The 20,157-nt window shown below is 41.2% G+C and overlaps 1 protein-coding gene across 1 annotated transcript in view; it reads right to left on the bottom strand.

The window, feature by feature from the left end:
- Nucleotides 1-9,492: 9,492 nt before the first annotated feature.
- Nucleotides 9,493-20,157, bottom strand: part of LOC113233207 (YLP motif-containing protein 1) — a 21,108-nt gene continuing 10,443 nt past the window's right edge. Inside the window, exons 11-18 of the mRNA XM_026468245.1 lie at nt 19,678-20,111; nt 19,318-19,367; nt 18,955-19,091; nt 18,494-18,661; nt 15,049-15,158; nt 14,891-14,958; nt 14,678-14,823; nt 9,493-10,714 (exon numbers count right to left, since the gene is read on the bottom strand). Of these exons, the coding sequence (XP_026324030.1) occupies nt 10,649-10,714; nt 14,678-14,823; nt 14,891-14,958; nt 15,049-15,158; nt 18,494-18,661; nt 18,955-19,091; nt 19,318-19,367; nt 19,678-20,111 (1,179 nt within the window). The 3' untranslated portion in view covers nt 9,493-10,648. The remainder of the gene's footprint in view (nt 10,715-14,677; nt 14,824-14,890; nt 14,959-15,048; nt 15,159-18,493; nt 18,662-18,954; nt 19,092-19,317; nt 19,368-19,677; nt 20,112-20,157) is intronic.

Below are 20,157 nucleotides of genomic sequence, written 5' to 3'. Positions count from 1 at the left end.
CTAATGGCAAGGACTTGAGTATGATTTTCAGTGCTCACTGCAATACTCAAGTCAGGATTGCACTGGGTTTCCACAAGCACTAGAAATACGATTCTAATGGCAGGGACTTGAGTATGATTTCGAGTGCTTTAAACCATATTCAAATCCTGACTTGAGCATTGAGTAGAGTTCTAGAATACGACCCTTACATGTACACACATAATTTATCTAAGTAAGAATGACAGTAGGTGTTATATACTATCACCGTAGACGGAGAAACCTATTTTTCTCTGTCTACGACTATGACTTATCTATGGTTGATATTGACTAAGTCAACGTTCCGACTGTATAATCATAAATGCTTATAGTAATCCTCATCAGTTCTCATATTGATGGAGCCATAAAAATAAAAAGTGAAGTGAATCCTCATTGAAATGCTTGAACTATGTTAGTATTTGTTTATTTCATTGGCGACGAGGAGTAACCAAACAAAATGAACAAAGAACAATTTGAAGAATTTCTACAATTACGAAAAAGTCAATAACAGATCTCCGACATTTTGCAACAGCTTGCATTACAGCAACGACCGACAGCGGAGACCCACGCCAGCGACACCTGGCACGGAATCTACCAGCTCGACAAGCAACAATAAGTACAAGTATACAAGTATTAAAAGTTTTAAATGCGACACTTTTAACCCTGGGACTGTATCGATAGAAAAATTTGTGGAATTTTTCGAAGCCAAATGTGATATATGAGGCGTAAGTGAAAATGACGCTAGTTACCCGATCCTATCAACCCAGCTTCTACTGATGGCTCTCAGTTACTGTCGTCCATATCTAACCGGCAGCCGGAGCCTTGCCTTCTCACTGAACTTCGCAACAATCATCCGAATCGTCAAGTTGGTCAACTTGTCAGACGACTCGAGACTCTCTTCATGTAAACACCAGTGTGGTGGAACCCGTTCCTAGATGAAACCCGTTGCAAGTCATCGGGAACGCAGAACTCAGTTGCCACCCCATTACGGGCAGGCACTGCCACTACACATTCGCCACATGACACGACTTCCCGACATGGAGCACCAAGGCGCCGCTGGCGCAGTGAGCGAATTATCAGATTGCCGCGGCGGCTCATTGAGGAGATGTCGTAACTTGTAGGGATGGACGAATGTTATATACTATGACTAATCCACGGTTGATATTGACTTTGTCAACGTTCTGACTGTAAAATTATAAATGCTTGAACTATGTTAGTATTTGTTTATTTCCGTAGGATATTATTTTGCTAACGACACTATTGTCTATTTAGAAGCCAAACTATTTTTATTGAAATTCTTCTAGATATCTTCGCTATACCATTTTTTGTTTCAGGTATCTCTAATAATTATCTATATATATATACAATGAAATTACAGTCATTATTCTATATTTAACAAAGTACTCTCTAGCAGATACACGTTTGTGAATACTTGCTCGCTTTGACAATACCAACACTCTCTCTTAATATCAAAAGAATTTCCCCAGACAGTTAAAACATAACCAATAATTGATTGAATATAAACATGGTATGCACTTAAATTAGGTACCTACTTTCTTTATTTACAAGTGGTTTAAGTAAGGCACAATTTGTCGATGCGAGTTTTTACATATCTTGTCAACGTGAAGAGAATGGAGTCAATGTGTCCTAAATAAAATATCTTAAGAATGTAGTAGATCTAGTGTCATTGTTTTTTTTTTCTGACTTCGTTTTATATTCTATGGTAACGGTTTTTTCTTATTAGGGACTATGCTGTTTGTGGTAAACCATTTACTAAGACTATGTATAACAAGAGTTTGTTTTTCAAGCATTTGTATTTCATTTGTGGCTGATGTATAACATCATGTAGGTGTCTATATGAGTATCATCTGCGAATAGATTTACATATTTGTCCATGATGGTAACGCGATTGGCAAGTCGTTAATATAAATGAGGAATGAGAAAGGTTCTAATATTGATTTTATTTTTCTACAATCGGAATATATGCCTTCCATCATTACAGATTGAGTTCTATTCTATACTTAATTAAATTTAGATCCTTATTTTTAAAGCCGTAGTGTTCTAGTTTATTTATAAGAATGTCATGTCGAAGGCAGTCGAAAGCCTTTTTTTTGTGAGCCTGACAAATCACAAAAAATATCACTACACTTTTGGGCTCTATCTAGGAATTTTAGTATGAAGTATACGAGTTTTCGAAATAGCAATTTCTGTGGATCTTCCTGTCCTAAACCCATATTGGCAACGAGCATCTACGAGCATTTAATTAACTTCTAAAATGATGTATTTTTCTTTTCCATAGTGATTCGAAAATTTTTGATTCAATACGCAATACACGTATCGGTCTGTAGTTATTTACGTCATCTTTCTCTTCTTTTCACCATCAGGAAAAATTCCTACTGTAAGACAGTAATTAAATATAAATAGTAACATGTTTAGTAAATTATCATTTTGCAAAATCAGGCATTAAAACACCCTTTTGTCCATCTTATCCATATCCTTAGATCGTTTGTTTTTTATGGTCGGAGTAAGTTCATTCATTGTAATATAGGTAAAGGACAATGGCGAAAGCTGCCCCAATATCGATGAAGAGCCGTTCAGAGAATTTGCTAGTATAAGTTTGCGTTTTAGTTTATGCCCACTTATCAATATATTTTTATATATTATTAGAGGTCGGGAATAAAAAATGTAAAACATTGTATTTTGGAATAGATGCAAGAACACAACGCAATTGATTCAGTTCGACCATAGATTAGGTAACGTTCTTGCATCAAAAATAAAATACAATGTGACAAAAATATTTAGACAATATTTAAATGAGAGGTGCAAAGGAACGTTTTGACAAGACGTTTTGCCAATGTCAATGTCACATTGATTTTTTTTTAAATTTATTAAGGCTTTGGCAAAGCCATGATCCTAAACATGAAGTTTAATTATGTTTCTGTAAATATGGCCACCACAAAGAGGATAGGCAATTTGAGGCGGCGTGTTTGGATTGACTCGGGATTTCTTAAAACAGGCCGATACGGGTATTCTAGTTCGAGATTCGTAGAATTTCGCGTTTTAATCTTCGATTAAGGCACAATAGCACTCACCTATTCCACTTTAAACTAGATTTCACAAAATAATTGAAAGTCAAAGTAAAAACGACACTTTTCCCTCCAAAAGGCCCAGAGCGAATGTGTCACATTGATATTGAGTACAGTGTGACCATTTGTGGCAGATGTCTGCCATTTGGACAGATTTGATTTTTATTCATTTTCATTGCTGCAGAATATGATAAGTTATATTAAATGTGGCAGAGTTTGGCAGATTTGGGAATATTCGGGAAGTTTAATATTTTTGGGAACAAACTGAAAACTTGTTTTCTGCTACTACTAACAAACAAGCGAAACAGGACAATGTTATAAAAATAACCAATATCAACTTTATAACCCCAGCTTCATCAGCCCGCACTCAATTCACTTTTCACTTCTCATGCTCTTAAAGTTTGTATTTATGCTGGGTGTAGGCTGCATAAAATAGGATTTTATGCTCTAGTGCATAAAATAGGATTTTATGCTCCAGTGGATAAAATAGGATTTATGCTCTAGTGCATAAAATAAAAAACCATCACATTAAATATGTCTAATTGTTGTAATTTTACATTCAATTTTAATTAAACAATCGTTTATTTGTAATATTGCTGTTTAATTTCCTCGCAATCGCAGTGAAAAGTAGAGTGTTAACTCGTTCATAAAACCCATTTAACCCTCGACTTGGGTATCCCCCTCGCCTGACGAGTAAAATGACGCGTTTTATGCACTTGTTGTACAATCTACTATTGTTAATGCTTTTTTAACTCTATATAAAATGCTCGTAAAGCTGATGTAATTCCACCGGTTTTAAATATGTAAAGCGGGTCATAAAAAACGCGTGTGTTACCAAAGCAAATAGTGAAGTTATAGTCCATACAAATTCCATAACAGTATTATTTGCCATTTCAAATATGGAACTGATCGCCGCCGCACGACTCCAGCTAGTGAGCAGCGCGCTGTTGCTATTCAAATTTCGAACAAATCGCCGCGCGGCGCCAGTCAGTAGGCAGCGCTGGCGCGCTGTTAAAATGGCGGGAAAGGAACAGTGTGCATTCACAGATTGAGTTTATTTAAAAAAAATAAAATCAGTTTATTTGGTAATTTAAAAACTTGGCTGCATGCTCTAGCGTCTTTGCCTACATTTTCACGCAGCCACGGTAGAAAATAATCCTCGCGCCATTTTTCTCAAATTTTCTTTTCTTTGTACTTGTATTGTGAATATCTAAAAATGACAACTTTCAATAATGAAGATGAGCAATATATTACTTCAACTCCACCGGATATACTAACAGAAGCGCGAACCGCATGCGACAGCTTGCTGCCGTCAATATCCAAGGATAGATACATAACCACGTATGAAAATTTCTTGAAGTGGAAAAACATGAAAAATGCCAAATCATTTTCCGAAAATGTAGTTTTGGCGTATTTTAATGAACTAGCTAGTAAATATAAGCCTAGCTCGCTGTGGACAATATATTCTATGCTGAAAAGTACCCTCAAGATGAAAAATGGTGTCGATATTAATTTATATACAAATCTAATTGCATTTTTAAAGAGACGCTCTGATGGTTTTATAAAGAAAAAATCTAAGGTACTGTCAGTAAATGACGTCGAAAAGATGCTCCAGATAGCCAGTACCTGGCAACAAAGGTCAGTTTGCCTCCTTATTTTATGTATTGGTCTACCTACTGTACAATTGTACATACTCTTTTACATATTTTTTTAACGACTGTCTGTAAGCTAAGTACCTATACCTCATCTAACACATTTTTATTTCTTTTCAGGTTGCGTTAATATCTATTTGGTATTCATGGTGCATGTAGACGGCAAGAGCTTCACAATATTACCACAAAAGACATTGAAAATCAAGGCAAAATGCTTTTAGTTAAAATCCCAAACACTAAAAACAAAATACCTTTTTTTTTATTTTTTTTTATTTTTTATTTATTTATTTATTTCAGGCAACTAGGACCCATAGATACATACCTTACAGACTAACATACATATAATATAACAATAATATAATAAAACAATAACAGAAATATTAAATAAATACCTTACGGACTAATCATAAATACAATATAACATGATAATATACATATAACCCTATTTATTTACACGTATGTACTTCGACGTGTGACGCAACGTGAGTGTCCGGTAGCCGTCCTCGGAAACGCCGGTATATGACACCCTTCGGCCAAAAGTCTTCTTTCATGAAGGTCGACAGGTGTTGAGTTGGTACTCGCACCACAAATGAATTAAAATTCACGTTGTGGCGCGACTCCAACCGCTCGACCCTCAAGTTTGCATTGGCCTTCACTCGCATGTACTCCACAATATCCGCAGACTTGGTGGAGTAATGAAGACGCGACACGTATAACAACGTCGTCGGTACCGCTGGACGCAATAAATGATTCGGGCCAGTCAGGGCGGTGCCACTAAGGTTTCGGCTGATGTTCTTCTTTTTCTTTTCCACCTTCCGAAAGCCGTCCTCGTCGCACTGATCAACTCGTCTCGGTGGTACTGACGACGCAGCTCCAGATACGAGTTTCTTTTTCAGTTTTCCCTTCATTGGTTGCCTGGGTTGTGGTTGTGGAGTACTGGGTCGGGCAGCGGCAACAGCTGCGTAATCACGTGAAGGGGTCGTCTCCGGCGGGGCGGGGTGCGGGGAAACGCGCGCGGCAACAGCGCCAGGGGTCGGTGACACATGCATGTCAGCCGACTTAAAACTGCTGAAAGAAGCATTTTGCGCCCCGCGACAAGTGTTCACGTTGCAGGCCTCAGGTGACCTACTTACCGAAGCCGCACTACTAAGTAATGCAACTTGGGCACGCAACTCACTGATGGTGTTGTCTGAGACCTCCAACTTACACTGAACTTCAGCAAGGCTTGCTTTTAGGGACGTGATGTCCTTCAGCAGCCTGGTGACGTCGACGTGGTCGAACGTGACAGGGGGCAGCTTATGCAGCTCCTTCGCCACGAATGCAGGCACGTCGTCTGGGTCGGTCTCCTTGAACAACGTAATGATGTCCTGGAGACTCTTCACTCCTCCATCTCTCCGACGAGACGGCATCTGCTCGGCTTTGCCAAACGTCCGGAAAAGCAGCGCCTTGCCACTGCAAATCTCTTCTTCTTTGAAATTTGACTTGCAGATCTGCACGATGCTGACTTCGTCCATGGTATCTATGGCGTGTTGTATAAACGCCAACAGTTCGTTGGCTATGAGTTGCTGAGAACCCATAGTCAATTACGTGCAGCGGCTATTGCCGCGCGGCTCGCGAATTATTATAATTCTTATTGTGCAGTGGAGCACGTCCGAATCCGAGCGTGCACCGCACCACACTCTTTTATTATCGACGGCCCATTTTATGACGTGGTCAAAAAATATGAAGCTCTGCGTACGACTAAGACAAAAAGTAATCATTTCTTTCAGAATTACCAAAAAGGCAAATGTACTGCGCAACCTATTGGCATAAATAAATTCGGTACCATGCCAAAGGAAGTCGCCAAGTTTTTAGGATTGCCGGATGCTGATTGTTATACAGGGCACAGTTTCAGAAGAACGTCAGCTACGTTACTTGCTGATTCGGGAGCTGATATATTGACTTTAAAGCGGCATGGCGGGTGGCGTTCTAACGCAGTAGCAGAATCTTATGTAGAAGATTCCATCCAAAACAAAGCAAATATAAGTGCCAAAATAACTCGGGCAATAAATTTGGAGCCACAAACGAAGAAGTTTGCCCTGAGCCGCGCCCCTCTACTTCTACTGATGATACTTTTTTATTTACAACTAATGACGAATTACAATGATCTTCTGCCGCCTTTCAAGAAGTTTCGTCGTCTCCAACATTTACCCTAATACAAAACAATGACATTATGAATAGTAATAATAATAATAACATAATTAAAAAACCAACTACAACTACGTATCATTTTAATAATTGTAATTTCACTAACTGTTTCAATAATTAAAAATGAACAAAATATAAAATGTTTTTTTTCTGTTTCCTTGCAAATGTGTTAAAAAACGTCGTACGATATACGTGCGTATTGGTTATAACATGCTCGGCTCAATTAACTCTTAAAAATTAACTCCGCCTCGCATGTTATAGCCATCTTTACGCACTAATATCGTAATGTACTATGATAAAGACTCGCAAGTATTGATAGGTCTCTTTAATGCACGTCGTCAAAAACACTGGGTCACAAAATACACGGGATGTCGCCATATAGTTTGTTTTGCTTCTTTTTTTTTAGTAATTGTTTTGGACGGATGTTGGACGGAGATCGAGAGTAGACCCCCAGAATCGGCCCCCAACTATCATATCGTTCGATATCAAGCTTAGACTATTTTATTTTTTTCCATCTAAGATATCCGTAACGTGTGAAATTGTCAAAATTGTTTGCTATTGACATTTCATTTCGAATAAAACTTCATCTCGACTGATACTAAATAGAATTGAGGTCAAATCAAATTGTTTTGTTTTTCAAAGATGTTCAAAAGTTAAATGTAATAATAACATCGAGTTCGATGTTAGTATGAAGCTTAGAAGATGGAAATAGTCTAGGTATGAAGCAATAATAACATTTTCACATAAAAGAAATTTGTTCTAACAAAACTGTTTACACGTTTAAAATTCTACAAGGTGCAAAATATATGTCTCGAATAAGGTTTCCCCACATAATAACGGCCGTTTATGGGCGGGTTTTAATTGCAGGTAAATGTTTTACCCTTTTATGCCCTTACCTACTAACCATGAATATTTAAGTACATATGCATAAGTTACTGTAGCAGCCAGAATTAAAAACACAGTATAAGCATTTGCTAGGTATTTGGGTTAGTTATTTCATGATAAAATTTGAAATAAAAGTTTATTTCGTTTGACTAATAATAATAACGCACACACTCAACATAGCTCCGCACTAGGGAAACCGTGTCGCGGGTGCCATGGACACACACATAGACAATCACAAACTCACAGGAGAAATAAATGTAGGCCATACAAATATTTTTCCCGGCCCGGGAATCGTATCTGAGACCTCTACGTGGCAGTCAGGCACGGTAACCGTTCGGCCATGGAGGCAGTTTATATTGAAATTTATAAAACTACTACGATTTTCAATTTCAGGCAGTCCCTTAATTGTCAATTCAAATACCCAAGTAAGGCACTAAGTAACTACTTTAAAAAATAGCAAGTCTCAAATATTTGCTATGCTATGAATTGGTTATAGTGACTTACAAGATTTTTGACTGGTCACGAACCAGGCTACATGTGCCTTACTAGCTTTTTAGTTTTTCAAATCTTTTATAATTACAAATTGTAGAATTTTCAAGCGACTGTCACCGCAATAAGGTGAGTACTTACTTTATTTGAATTTCAAAAACTTGTCCTTTACCTACTAGGTTTTGCTAGCCGTGCTGGGCAATCAGGCTTACGAGACCAATCGACTTGATGTTTAAAAGGGTCTTAGCCACAGTGAGAGGATGTAGCAGGAGATAATTTAAATTCTACTACAGTTGACACTAATCTATTTCACAAAATAACAGCTAATTATGCAAATAACATTTACATACATGATATGTTTTATCCGTATAAAGTTCCGCTGAAGCACTATTTTGCAGCCTATTTTCAGTTTGTTCGTCTGCTGTGGAAAAGCTGAATGGAATGTCCTTTACGTTTTTGAATAAGGTATTGGAAATCTAAAAAAGAATACCTAAATGACTCGCGGAAAAACAAGTTAATAAATCATTCATAAATTGAGGCACTGCTAGATCGCGGCTTTTAATACACATACACATAGACACACGCACGCACTCGCACACGAACACGCACACGCACACGCACATCCGACCGGTAACACGCTCATGCGCAATAATAGATTTATAACGTAATTTTAAAGAGGTACGACAATTTTTGCTTCAGGTTCATTTATATATTTTTTAAGTTAATTTAAATTTCAAACGTGTACTCAGAGACTCGTTTCAGAGACCATATTTTTATGAAAATAAAGATTAACATTATTACTCCGTAGTCAACCGTGACCATGGGACCTGTAAAGGGCCCGAAACGTCGGTTTGTTTGAAAAAAACAAATATACGCAATTTAAATCCGGAAAAATAGTTTCATTTCCTATGTGTAACAATCGCGAAAACCTAAGAACTCGATTATTACTCCGTTCAAGTCGTCAATAATTTGGTAATCAAACTTTGTCGATTTACGCCGCGACTACTAGAGTATACAAAATTGTTATGCCGAGAAGACTATAGTAAGAATGGGACTTGGCGAAGTATCATCAAAATAAAAAAAAATAAAAATGTTTTTAATGAAGTAAAATTGACATAACAAACTAAACAGAGGTTGAGACCATCTTAATAAGTAATTGAATACTTGTGTCAGGAGGTCCAGTATCATCCCAGGTGTTAAATCGAAGAGGTAGATAGGCGTACTTTCCACGGTTGCTTAAAATGAAATTCAGATGTAAGCGATAACATAAACAGTTTATTTAAATATTTTCCACTCCCTTTGCTATAATACAATTGGAACATGTCGCCAACGACGGCAGACGGCGGGTGGTCGGCAGTCGGCGATCGGCGGCACCACGACAGATATACAGAAAAGACGGCGCCGCCGCCGACCCCGCGTGCTTCATTCAGATCTGTACATAACCACTATATTACACGAACGATCGGAGTACGGGAGAAAAATATAATCCATTGCAGATAGAGCACATGATCGTTTATTGTCTACGTCTACAGCGACAGAGCCAAATAGGATCACCTTATTGCACCTTCAAACAATTTATATTAACAACCCAAATATATATCTATTCAATTGGCTGGATACCCTAAAGCTATAGAAAATAATATTCCAAATTAAATAATAATAATAATAATTAACATTGACAAAATAATACAAATTGTTTTCAATCCTAACAAAAATGTCATCACAAAAATTGGATTTGACTTTATTTCCGTTACAAATTACGATTATTAGATACGTCACACGGGCCGAAAGGCCGCGATTTCCCAGAGGGATAATGATATATAATTAAGTAATGAATATAAAACAACAATATCGATAAAATATAATTCACGTTTAACCGTCCTATCACTGCCGAACTGGTGCTCGCGAACACGACGACTGATCACACAAATTTAACTGTAATGTAAATAGTGCGAGGCAGCAACGCCAGACACCTGGTCTCAACTAGGAGCTTCCCTGTACCATGACTGACTACCAGAGCAACGAAGAGGACCGCCCGGAACAACCCTCCCAGAAGCAATTTACAAAAAGTTCGGGATCGAACGCGAGGCCCTCCACATGTAGCACACATAATTGGGCATACAGTTGTCGAAAGCTGTAGCTGTCGTCTGGTTGCCGGAAGCGTTGCGCCACAATCGGGTGCGTCGCGGTCGTCCTAAATCACAAACGGAGCTTTGAGAGTTGCCGTCGTTCGAGCCGTACGCCTGGTGCGCCGCTGCGTACGTCGCGTTCCTTGACGGGCTTAAGGCAGAGGCCTCGACGGCCCGGTGCGGGACAGCGACGAGCGACAGCGGCTTAGATGCCGGTGTTGTAGTGGTCTTCCTCGGTGTGTTCGCGCAGAGTCGGCTCGTAAATTCCACTCTGCAATGTCAAATATTACTTTAAAAACACGCCGACGGTCAAAAAAAGCGAACTCAAGAACGTTGGATTTTACCTTATATTTAGTGACCGTTCATGAGACTATCTCCGTTCTGCGTGTGTGCGTGTGTACAACAATGTTAAGTTAAAGAAGAGAACATGATGGGACGCAGCGCGAGGCGGCGCCGGCGCACGGCCCCGCGGCTCGGCGCCGCCGCCGCCTCTCGGCGATCGAGACGGCATAGTCATATTCACGAATTTCTTTGTTCATCTGAACATTGCGACTTATTTATTTTCTTTATATTTAGTTTTTTTTCTAAAATAAAAAAGGAATAGTTGTCGAGTGCTCGGCCCGCCGAGACGTACGCGTGGAGAGTCGGCCGCTCTATTTTTATAATAGCGCCGCCTCTGCGATGGGAGTCGCGGTTTCTGAGCTCAAATGTCGATGTGATCGGAATATCGTCGGGGTAGTGCGATCACGCGTAACTAGCATTGGATAATTTTGCCTATCTGACAAATGTAGCCAATAAGTTTTGCATGCCAGTGCACGTAGTTATACCATTGGGGCCTTGTTAACGCCATTTGCGATTGACCAACAGAAAGCCAGAAATCGATTAATAACAATACCGTTGATACATTACCGACGAGTGGCAATTTTGTGTATCTATCGTCAGATTGGCAATGGATTGAAACCCAATCTGCCCACCCGGATTTTAACCAGGTTTTTGCGATTTCTGTTCGAAATCCTGGGCTGAAACCATTATATGCGAATTTCTGTATTTTTTTAAGTATTTTTAACACTTGGTTTCTACCATCGAGTACATTTACCAGAAATAAAGACGAAATAAGGGCCATATATTCCTGGCAACATATTAGCGATACAGCTCTTATAAATATCAACTCTCGTTTGCACTGAAATATAGACAGGCCAACTACTGACCTGTGTGTACGTCTCCGTATATTCCAAAAAATATTCTGTATTACCGTAATAAAGATAATATCTCTAACAATGCCGTGCTGTTCTATTCGGTGGTGTGGGGAAAACAGCAAAACATCTAATTACAAAACAAACGGAGTCAAATTTCATCGGTAATTAAATATTAAATATGTAATTTTGCAATTTTCGTCCATTATAGCAAAGCTCAAGTTAACTGGTCGATTTGAAGTGAAACAGTTGACGACACCCGGCAATTGTTTCGAACTCGGGCTGGCCAATCGGAGCGGAGTTGTCACAGTAACGATATGGCAGAATAGTTTTCAAACAAATTAAATGACATTTCATCTCTATTTCTGGTTATATACTCGATGGTTTCTACTTAATTTTCACGTTATGGTAATAATGCTGTCTAAATTACACTCAATTACTGAATTATAAACTTATGTATTTTGTAAATATGCATTAGAAATAAAACTTAAATTTAAGTAGTTGAAGAGTTGGGTAGGCCGCAGACAGAAATGTACGTAGAATATAATAAGCGAGTTTTATATAGGAAATCTTATAGGTTAAACTTTTGATAACGTGCATCTAACTGTCATGGCAAATACGCTCTATTGTTTAGCATTTACGTTTTAACTTAAATGAGCGTCACGGGCGCGCGGGCGAGTCTGGCTTGTCCTCGGTCTAGGCGACTGCGCGGTTGTATTATTCCGAGGAATTTAGGTGTTGTTGTCTAGTAAATAGAATTCAGATTCGCCATTAATGTACATCAAAGCGCGGGAAGGGGGCGGACGCCTCGCGGCGCGCGGCGGGCGCTCGGAACCTTTGCCGCGCCGTGTAACTGATTCAATGAGCTAAACACGATAATTATGCTGCAAGTAGCTGAGAAGTTGGGTACACTGCAGACTATTCTAGTTGCAGCAGCAGATCTAGGTTACCGTAGTATTGTAATGTCATAGGATTTTCATGGCATACCAATATTCAAGCTTAGATAATCTCAGTACAGAGTACTAAAAAACCGACCTCAAAAGTACGTGGAATTACATACAATTACCAAGTTTTATTAAAATCGGGTACCGGAAGTGCGCAAACCTGGATCAATCCCCTTGTCCGCCACTATACGGGACTTGACACAGGAGATAAAAACGCCTTGAAATGGAGAATAGCATTACCAACCATTAAAATAATTGCTCCTTATAATCAAATTTAGGGGCTATTTATAAAAATGAATCTTCTCATGCGTGAACAGACACCCTTAGAGGTGGATGATTTTCTTCAAAATGAAATGGGACCGCTATGGATGTACCCTCTTTCCAACAAAAAAAAAGAATCATGAAAATCGGTTCACAAATACCGGAGTCATCGCGTAACATACATACAAAAAAACCTACAGTCGAATTGAGAACTTCCTCCTTTTTTGAAGTCGGTTAAAAAGAGTTGATGCTCTTTAAATAGCTGAACAGGTGGTCATCAAACATAGCTACAATCCTAGAACCATCTCGATTAAATTGGCCACGATTTCAGAGACAAAGGCTTAACTCCCTCTTTTTGCGTCGGGGGTTAAAAAAACAAAAGAAATTGCCGCTCTTTTACCGTAAATCTGCAAGTACCTGCACATAGATTATTTTTTCTTGTGAAAGAATAATTAAACTATACTGTAAGCAAACCACACACGTTACTTTTTCCTAATTTCTGGATTGACGATTGATGATGAAAAATTATGTATATATTTCTCCATACAAAAACTAAACTTAAGTATTTTTTATTTCTGGGACACGAGAACAAAAGTTGTCCGGAATTTCATCGCATCGTTTATCAATAGGTTTTTTCACAATTGATGACATGTGTTCAGACGACCTTTGAGCATTCCACTCAGCAAGACGACCAACCCCAAACCAGTGATTCGGCAGCGCTCAACTCAGCAAGACGAACGACCTAAAACCCTTAAGATTGTAGAAATAATTTTAGTGATAAAATTATCAATAAAATTATTTATGGGGATACACTTATAATATGATAAATAATGACATTTGTTATAACTTTTATTCTTGTATGATTTATAGAAAAATTGGTAGTTTCAAAGAAAAAAAGAGATTTTTTTACGCACAGAGAAATATAAACTTTATTTTCTATCCCGAAAAAGGAAAAATGCAATGTGTGTGGCTGGCTTACGGTATAGTTTCAAGGGTCGTTTTCAGATAACTTCAAAAAATTTGTCCCTTTCAGTAATTAATAATAATTTATATTTATTGAATAATTTGTTTTATTACATGAATGCTAAGCATTATTTATTTAATATGATTGCTTGTTGATTCAGTCTGTGTTACACTTAAAAATACTACTCTACTACGCCACAGTTTTTATGTATTTGTTGAAACAATATACAATTTTTTCTACTTAACGTTCCAGTCACGGATGTTACACTATCTAAATTACATTAAAAATAATAATGTTTTGTGGAAACTCATTAGCTTATTGTTCAAAAATATATATAAAAAAAAAACAGAACATTTTGCTGCCTCGTATTATTTTTTTCGTTTGATTATTAAAACATTTACTTGTATCTCTCTATGCTTTTGATTTCAACAACCGCGGAACTTACGTTATATGAGTTTTCGTTTCGGTCAGTGGCCAAATAAAATTCACGTATCTTGGCAACAAAATTAACATGATTTATGGAAATTTATCGTTACCAGGCGGTAGACCACCCACATTACTGTGTCAAAATGAAAATACCGTTAAAACCCTCTCCTGTAAAATGTGATCTCGTGTAATAAATGCTACATATGCGTATTTGCACTATCCCCGACGATATAACTAGGTCCTCGTACAGGGTCAAATTCGACTTTACGTCGCTTCAGACAGTGCGCTCGACTGTACCTTTAAATGAACTACAAAACTCATCAAGACCCGACATCACGAGGACGAGAAGAGCGCACCTCGAACGGCGGCCCGGGGACGGGGACGGGGGACGGGGGAAGGGGGGACACGCGCAGGTGTACTCGGCGCGCGCGGGCGGAGGGGCGTACCTGGTGCGGCTGCGCGGGCGAAGGCACGAAGAAGGCGGGCGCGGCGTGCGCCACGGCCGCGGGGCCCAGCACCTCGGCGGCCGGCGGCAGCGCGCGCGTCGCGGCGCCCGACGGGTTGAACACGTCCACGTACGACTTCTTTATGTCTGCAACAGAGGCCCGCGTGAGCCGCGGCGGGACGACGCACGCGACGGCACTGGACGCCGTACTCACGTCTGCCCTTCTGCATCTTGAAGATGTTGGAGGCGGGCGGCGGCGCCTGCGGCGGTGCAGCGGCGGCGCTGCGGGCGAAGGGCGTTTACGTTCACGGCTTGCTTCGATTTCGAACGAAGTGAAAACGACAAATGGCGTAAGGGACGAGTTGTACGTACTGCGGGAGTGCGTGGTGCTGCAGCTTGGGCGGGGGCGGCAGCGGCTGCGGCGTCTCGTCCTCCGACCCGTCCACATTGCGCCAGCGCTTCTTCTCCTCGTCCCACACGATCTGCGCACACGCATCTCCTTTCACACTACACCGGTCGACTCGCAACAAAGTCGACGAGCCGAATGTAATGTGCCTATAGTTAGACGCCTAGCGATATCGCATCGACTGTACCGATGGACAGGGTGCAATAAAAAGCAAAGAAAACGACACACATTTTATTAGAATTTAAAGCACAACAAATGATAATAGTGAATATTATAAATATATATTTCATAGAAATACGTATACTATACATAAATAAAATACGACGACAAAAGAAACAGAATAATATTTCATTAGTAAAGTTAACATTCCGGACAAACAAACTTCGAGGCCCGGCTACTTGGGGACATAAACAAATAAATATATATATATATATATATATATATATATATATATAAACATAATACACTCGACATGACCGCGCTGTGCGACTGTATATCACCTTAGTATCTCTTAGTGTGGAAGAAAAACAATGAGGTGACGTACCCAATGAGTTCCCACCCAGAGATACATCAGATTGTGTTCTCTTATTTATTTATTGAAAGATACACCATCAACTTAACACAAACAATCTTAGATTATATTACACATATATTCACCTTACAAGGTGCCAAGTCGCTACATGTGCATACAGCACAATAATGAAATAAACAAAAAAAACATAATTAAAAATATCAAATTACTGCAATAATTAATGATAAGGGATGTAAGAATCAAAAGAATTGCTTGCACATGCGAATAAACTGCTTAGTGTTTTTAATACGAAAAATGTCTACATCTATGTCACTGTCTCCGGTCACAGTCAAGTCGTTGTATGCCTTTACGAGTCTGTTCAAGGGGGCGTACTTTCCGAGATTAGTTCGACTACTATAATAGACGAAACAAATGTTTTGGCGATGGGGAATCTAGGCACTCTACGAGCAACGTTTACGTTGATAAGGGCCAGTGCCTCTGGTGACGATATACCTCCATGCACCATCCTGTTCTGCAGTTCCAATATCAACAATTCGGCGTCTCGTTTCAAGAGAACACATTCTTAAATAGTTTGGCCGAGTATTATATTCAGTACGGTAGGGACAATTGAGGTCTTTTTAATCCAGAAAACGAAGAAAGTCACGTATGTATCGTCCGCAAACATGAGACACTTGCAAGTTTTCATATAGTCGGAAATATCATTTATGAAGGTCGAGAAAAGAATTGCACCAAGATGGGAGCTCTGGGGCATTCCTGAAGTACGTTAAGGACATTGGCGAAATAGTATTGTTTGCTGACACACATCCTTGATTTTTATTTTTTACGTGAGCTTACCGATGTTACTACTGCTAAACAAGTTTACTTTAGTTACTTCCATAGCATAATGTCCTACGGGATTCTCATGTGGGGTAAAGCGGCAGATATACAAACCTATTTGTGTTGCAAAAACGAGCGATTCGTTCTGTGTACCATTTAGATCCTCCGAAGATTCTTTTGTGGAGAACAGTATACGTTTCTACAATAAGATTCTGGAGCACATATTAAGATTACCATTTCCTGAGTTTAAAATTTACATTAAAAGTATTTGAATTCAAAAGTCATATTACAAATTTGAAGAGTATTTTTATTAGACATAAATGTATGGAAAGATAACAAGAGTCTAGATTCCACACAATTATGATTCAAAGTGTATTCCATAGCGTTTAAGTTTATTTGAAACGAGCAAGTCCTAGAGTTTCTTGCTCGTTCTTCTCAGAAAGGTCAGCGTGGTGAACGAGCAATAGGTTAAAAAATGACGTTTCCAAGTGTAAAAATGTAAGTTATGGAATAAATGATTATTTGACTTTCGACTTGATTGTTCGAAAGAGGACGACTTAAATACTAACTCAACCAATTAAGTAGTTTGCCATGAGCACCATGGGATTGAAGTTTCGACAGTAATAAATGAAACACACGGAACCACTTTGAATACTTCTGTCAACGCAATTGATAAGGTCTGTAGCATAATTGAAAAGGTTACTGGACTGTCGATTTACGATTCCCAACCAGGTGTGGAAATTCGATAAAACCTTTTCGAGATGTTTCATGATGATAGGACAAATAGTCTTCTCAAATATTTTAGGTATTACACTCAAAATGGATATTTTATATTGCGTTTATCCACTTTCTTGTTTACAGGTACAACGTTAGCGATCTTCCATTTTGATGGGAATATGGTAGTATCAATTGATTTGTTAAATAATATCATTATAGGCAAAGCCAACTGCTCATACGTCATTTTGAGAAAGAATGGAGGTATACCGTCGGGACCAGCATCTTTACTCGCATCAACGGGTTTTAAGAGTTTCGCTACCGTACGTTCACGGACTGCAACACTATTAAGCACGAATTGCGGAAACCTATCATGCCAAGAGGTCTGTTTGCCCTCATCGGAAGAGGAAATACAGAGAAAAATTGCAAAGCGAATAGGTTACAGAACTCATTGCCGTTACGAGCTGTTTAGTCATCAAGAAACATATCTGCAGGCCAATCCGTACGGACAAGCCGTCGCTGCATTACAAATGTCCTTAACTTCTTGGGGTTCTTTTTGATTGCCGCCTCCGTATCTTGGATGCAATTGTCATGAGAATGTCCTCGGAATCTTACCCACTTAGTAAGATTCCGAGGATCACTGTATTTATTTTACTTTCCGCGCATATTATTTCTTTCAGATATTAAAGCGATGAGTGGTCTCGTAAACTACAATGGATGTTTGAGGGAGCAAAACTTAGGTTTAAGAATCGTTAATTCAATAGCCGAATGCAGTAACTCGTATAACCTGGAAACAGCGACATTGACATCGTAGCAACACGATAATTATGCAACCCACTCAATTATATTCAAAGCAGTAATGTTTACTAGCCATATTGGCTTGCGAGTGAAATTTCTGCAGCAATTTCAAGGGCAGGGTGGCGTGATTCGAGCCTGCAAACTGGACTATCTCGTTTTAAAACCTTTACTCCCCCAAAATTGCTCAGTATCAAATCGAAGGTCCTGTCGTTACGGTGCTCTACATCGTCGTACTGTGTACGTACGTACAAATTACTAAGTGACCATAGAGTCCACAAAAGTAAATCACAAGTTACAGTTCTAATTTAAAGGTGTTACCAGAATTTTCCATTTCATAGCCCCAATTTATAATCGCGGAATCCAGAGTAGCAGTAGTCAGAGGAGGAAGTAAGTAACGGGGACATAGTGAGATTTCTTTTCCTATGACTATTACGATTCTGTAGGGCTTCTGTGGGGAAAAGTGGAGCGCTACAAAAGAATAACACGCAGCCCTAAAGCAGCGTGGGCACGTCAGTGAAACAGGACGAGAGGGACGGGGCGGGGGCACTCACGGAGGGGTTCTTATCGTCGGGCAGGATCATCTGGTTGGGAGGCCGCAGCGACAACTTCGTGAACAGCCCGCCCAGCCAGCCGCCGCCCTTGCCTTTGCTCTCGTCCTTGGGCCGGTCCTGGCCGGGGGCGGGCGCCGAGCCCTGCGGCCGCTCCGCCTCGCGTTCCGCCTGCGGTCAGAGACGGTTCGGTCGTTCGTTGCGAGGAACGCGCCAGACAAGGTCTGACAATATCCACCGGCGACTACGTTAACGGACTTTCTTCAAATAAGATAAATTTATTTCAATATAACGTAATCTTAATACAATATACAAGAAAAATGTAAAAAAACTATTTTACCAGTATTACTTAATGAAATGGTGCACAACCGAGCTCTCACTTCTTACAGCTCATTTTCAGAAAAAGCGTAATTTTTCCGCAGCACAGCTGAGCTGTCGGACGGCTCTCGCCAGCGAGTACTCACGCCTGCGCTGGGCGGCCGGTCGTCGTCGTACTCGGCGTAGTCGGCGAACGGCGCGCGGCCGGCGCTCGCGCCGGGCATGGTGATGGTGGGCCGCGGCTCGTCGGCGCCCGCGCCTGCGCCGCCCTGCGCATGCGCAACTCGTTACGACCGCTCCGCGCGGCGTCGCGCGCACGTCACATGCAACAGAACGCTCGGTACATCTCGAACCATGTTACGTCGGAGGCGACGTCGCGCAACGACGGTCGTCCGACCGGGCACAACATCGACGGATAAAGCGGGACAAGCGATGGCGGTGCGAGTAGCGCGCGTTGCGACGGCTTAGTACGCGAGTACGCAATAAAACATGCACTGTGTGATATTTACCTGCGGTCTGGCGGTAGGACGCGGTGGGGTCAATGAAACCACGCTTGTCTCTGAATATTTAATAATTATATTCGTAAATAGTAACATCGAGACGAGTAACAAACAAACAATAGAATACGAATTCCGGGAGACGGGCGACGAACGCGACGGTTTCGGTGCCGCCGCAACGACGGCTCCGGCCCCGCATTTCCGCCGCGAATCGGCAAACGTTCGCCGTGCGCATCGTACAGGTCGGCGGTGCGACACTTCGTCGTGGATTTCGTTAGGTTTTCGTCGCACAGTACACAATAATACAAATCATATCACGGTTATCACAGGAAACAATACTTGAAAGCGATCGGCGACTAAAGGTTCGGCAACGATTCCTCGACGACGTCATAGCGGAACACGCCCCTTAGTGCCAGCGGGCAGCCGAAGAAGAAGTCGGCGGGGGCGGGGGCGGGGGCGCGGGCGCGGGCGGACGGCGGGGGCGCGTCCACGGCGAAGGTGGGCGCGCCGCGCCGCGCCAGGATGGCGTCGAAGCGGTCGAGGCTGCGCTCGACGGTGCGGCGCAGCTCGCGGCGGTTCGCGGCGCGGTCCACGGTGGCCCGCACCTCCGCCACCGGCGGCGCGGGCCGCTCCTCCGGCGACGCCGGCACCTCGATCGGGTACGTGCCGCCGAACACCAGCGGCTTGAAGGCGCCGTCGCGCACGAGCACCGTCCGCCGCGCCCACGAGTCCACCGTGTCGGAGATGACGCGCCCGTAGCGGCCGGCGGCCGGGGGCCCCGCGGGGCGCGCGCCGCCGTGCGCCAGCTGCACGTCCAGGTCGGACAGCGGCGCGCGGGGCGCCGCGGGGGGC

Source organism: Hyposmocoma kahamanoa, unplaced genomic scaffold (assembly GCF_003589595.1).
Source record: "Hyposmocoma kahamanoa isolate Upper Pololo Valley unplaced genomic scaffold, ASM358959v1 78, whole genome shotgun sequence".
Taxonomy (NCBI): Eukaryota; Metazoa; Arthropoda; class Insecta; order Lepidoptera; family Cosmopterigidae; genus Hyposmocoma; species Hyposmocoma kahamanoa.
This window is presented reverse-complemented; position numbering and strand designations above follow the sequence as displayed.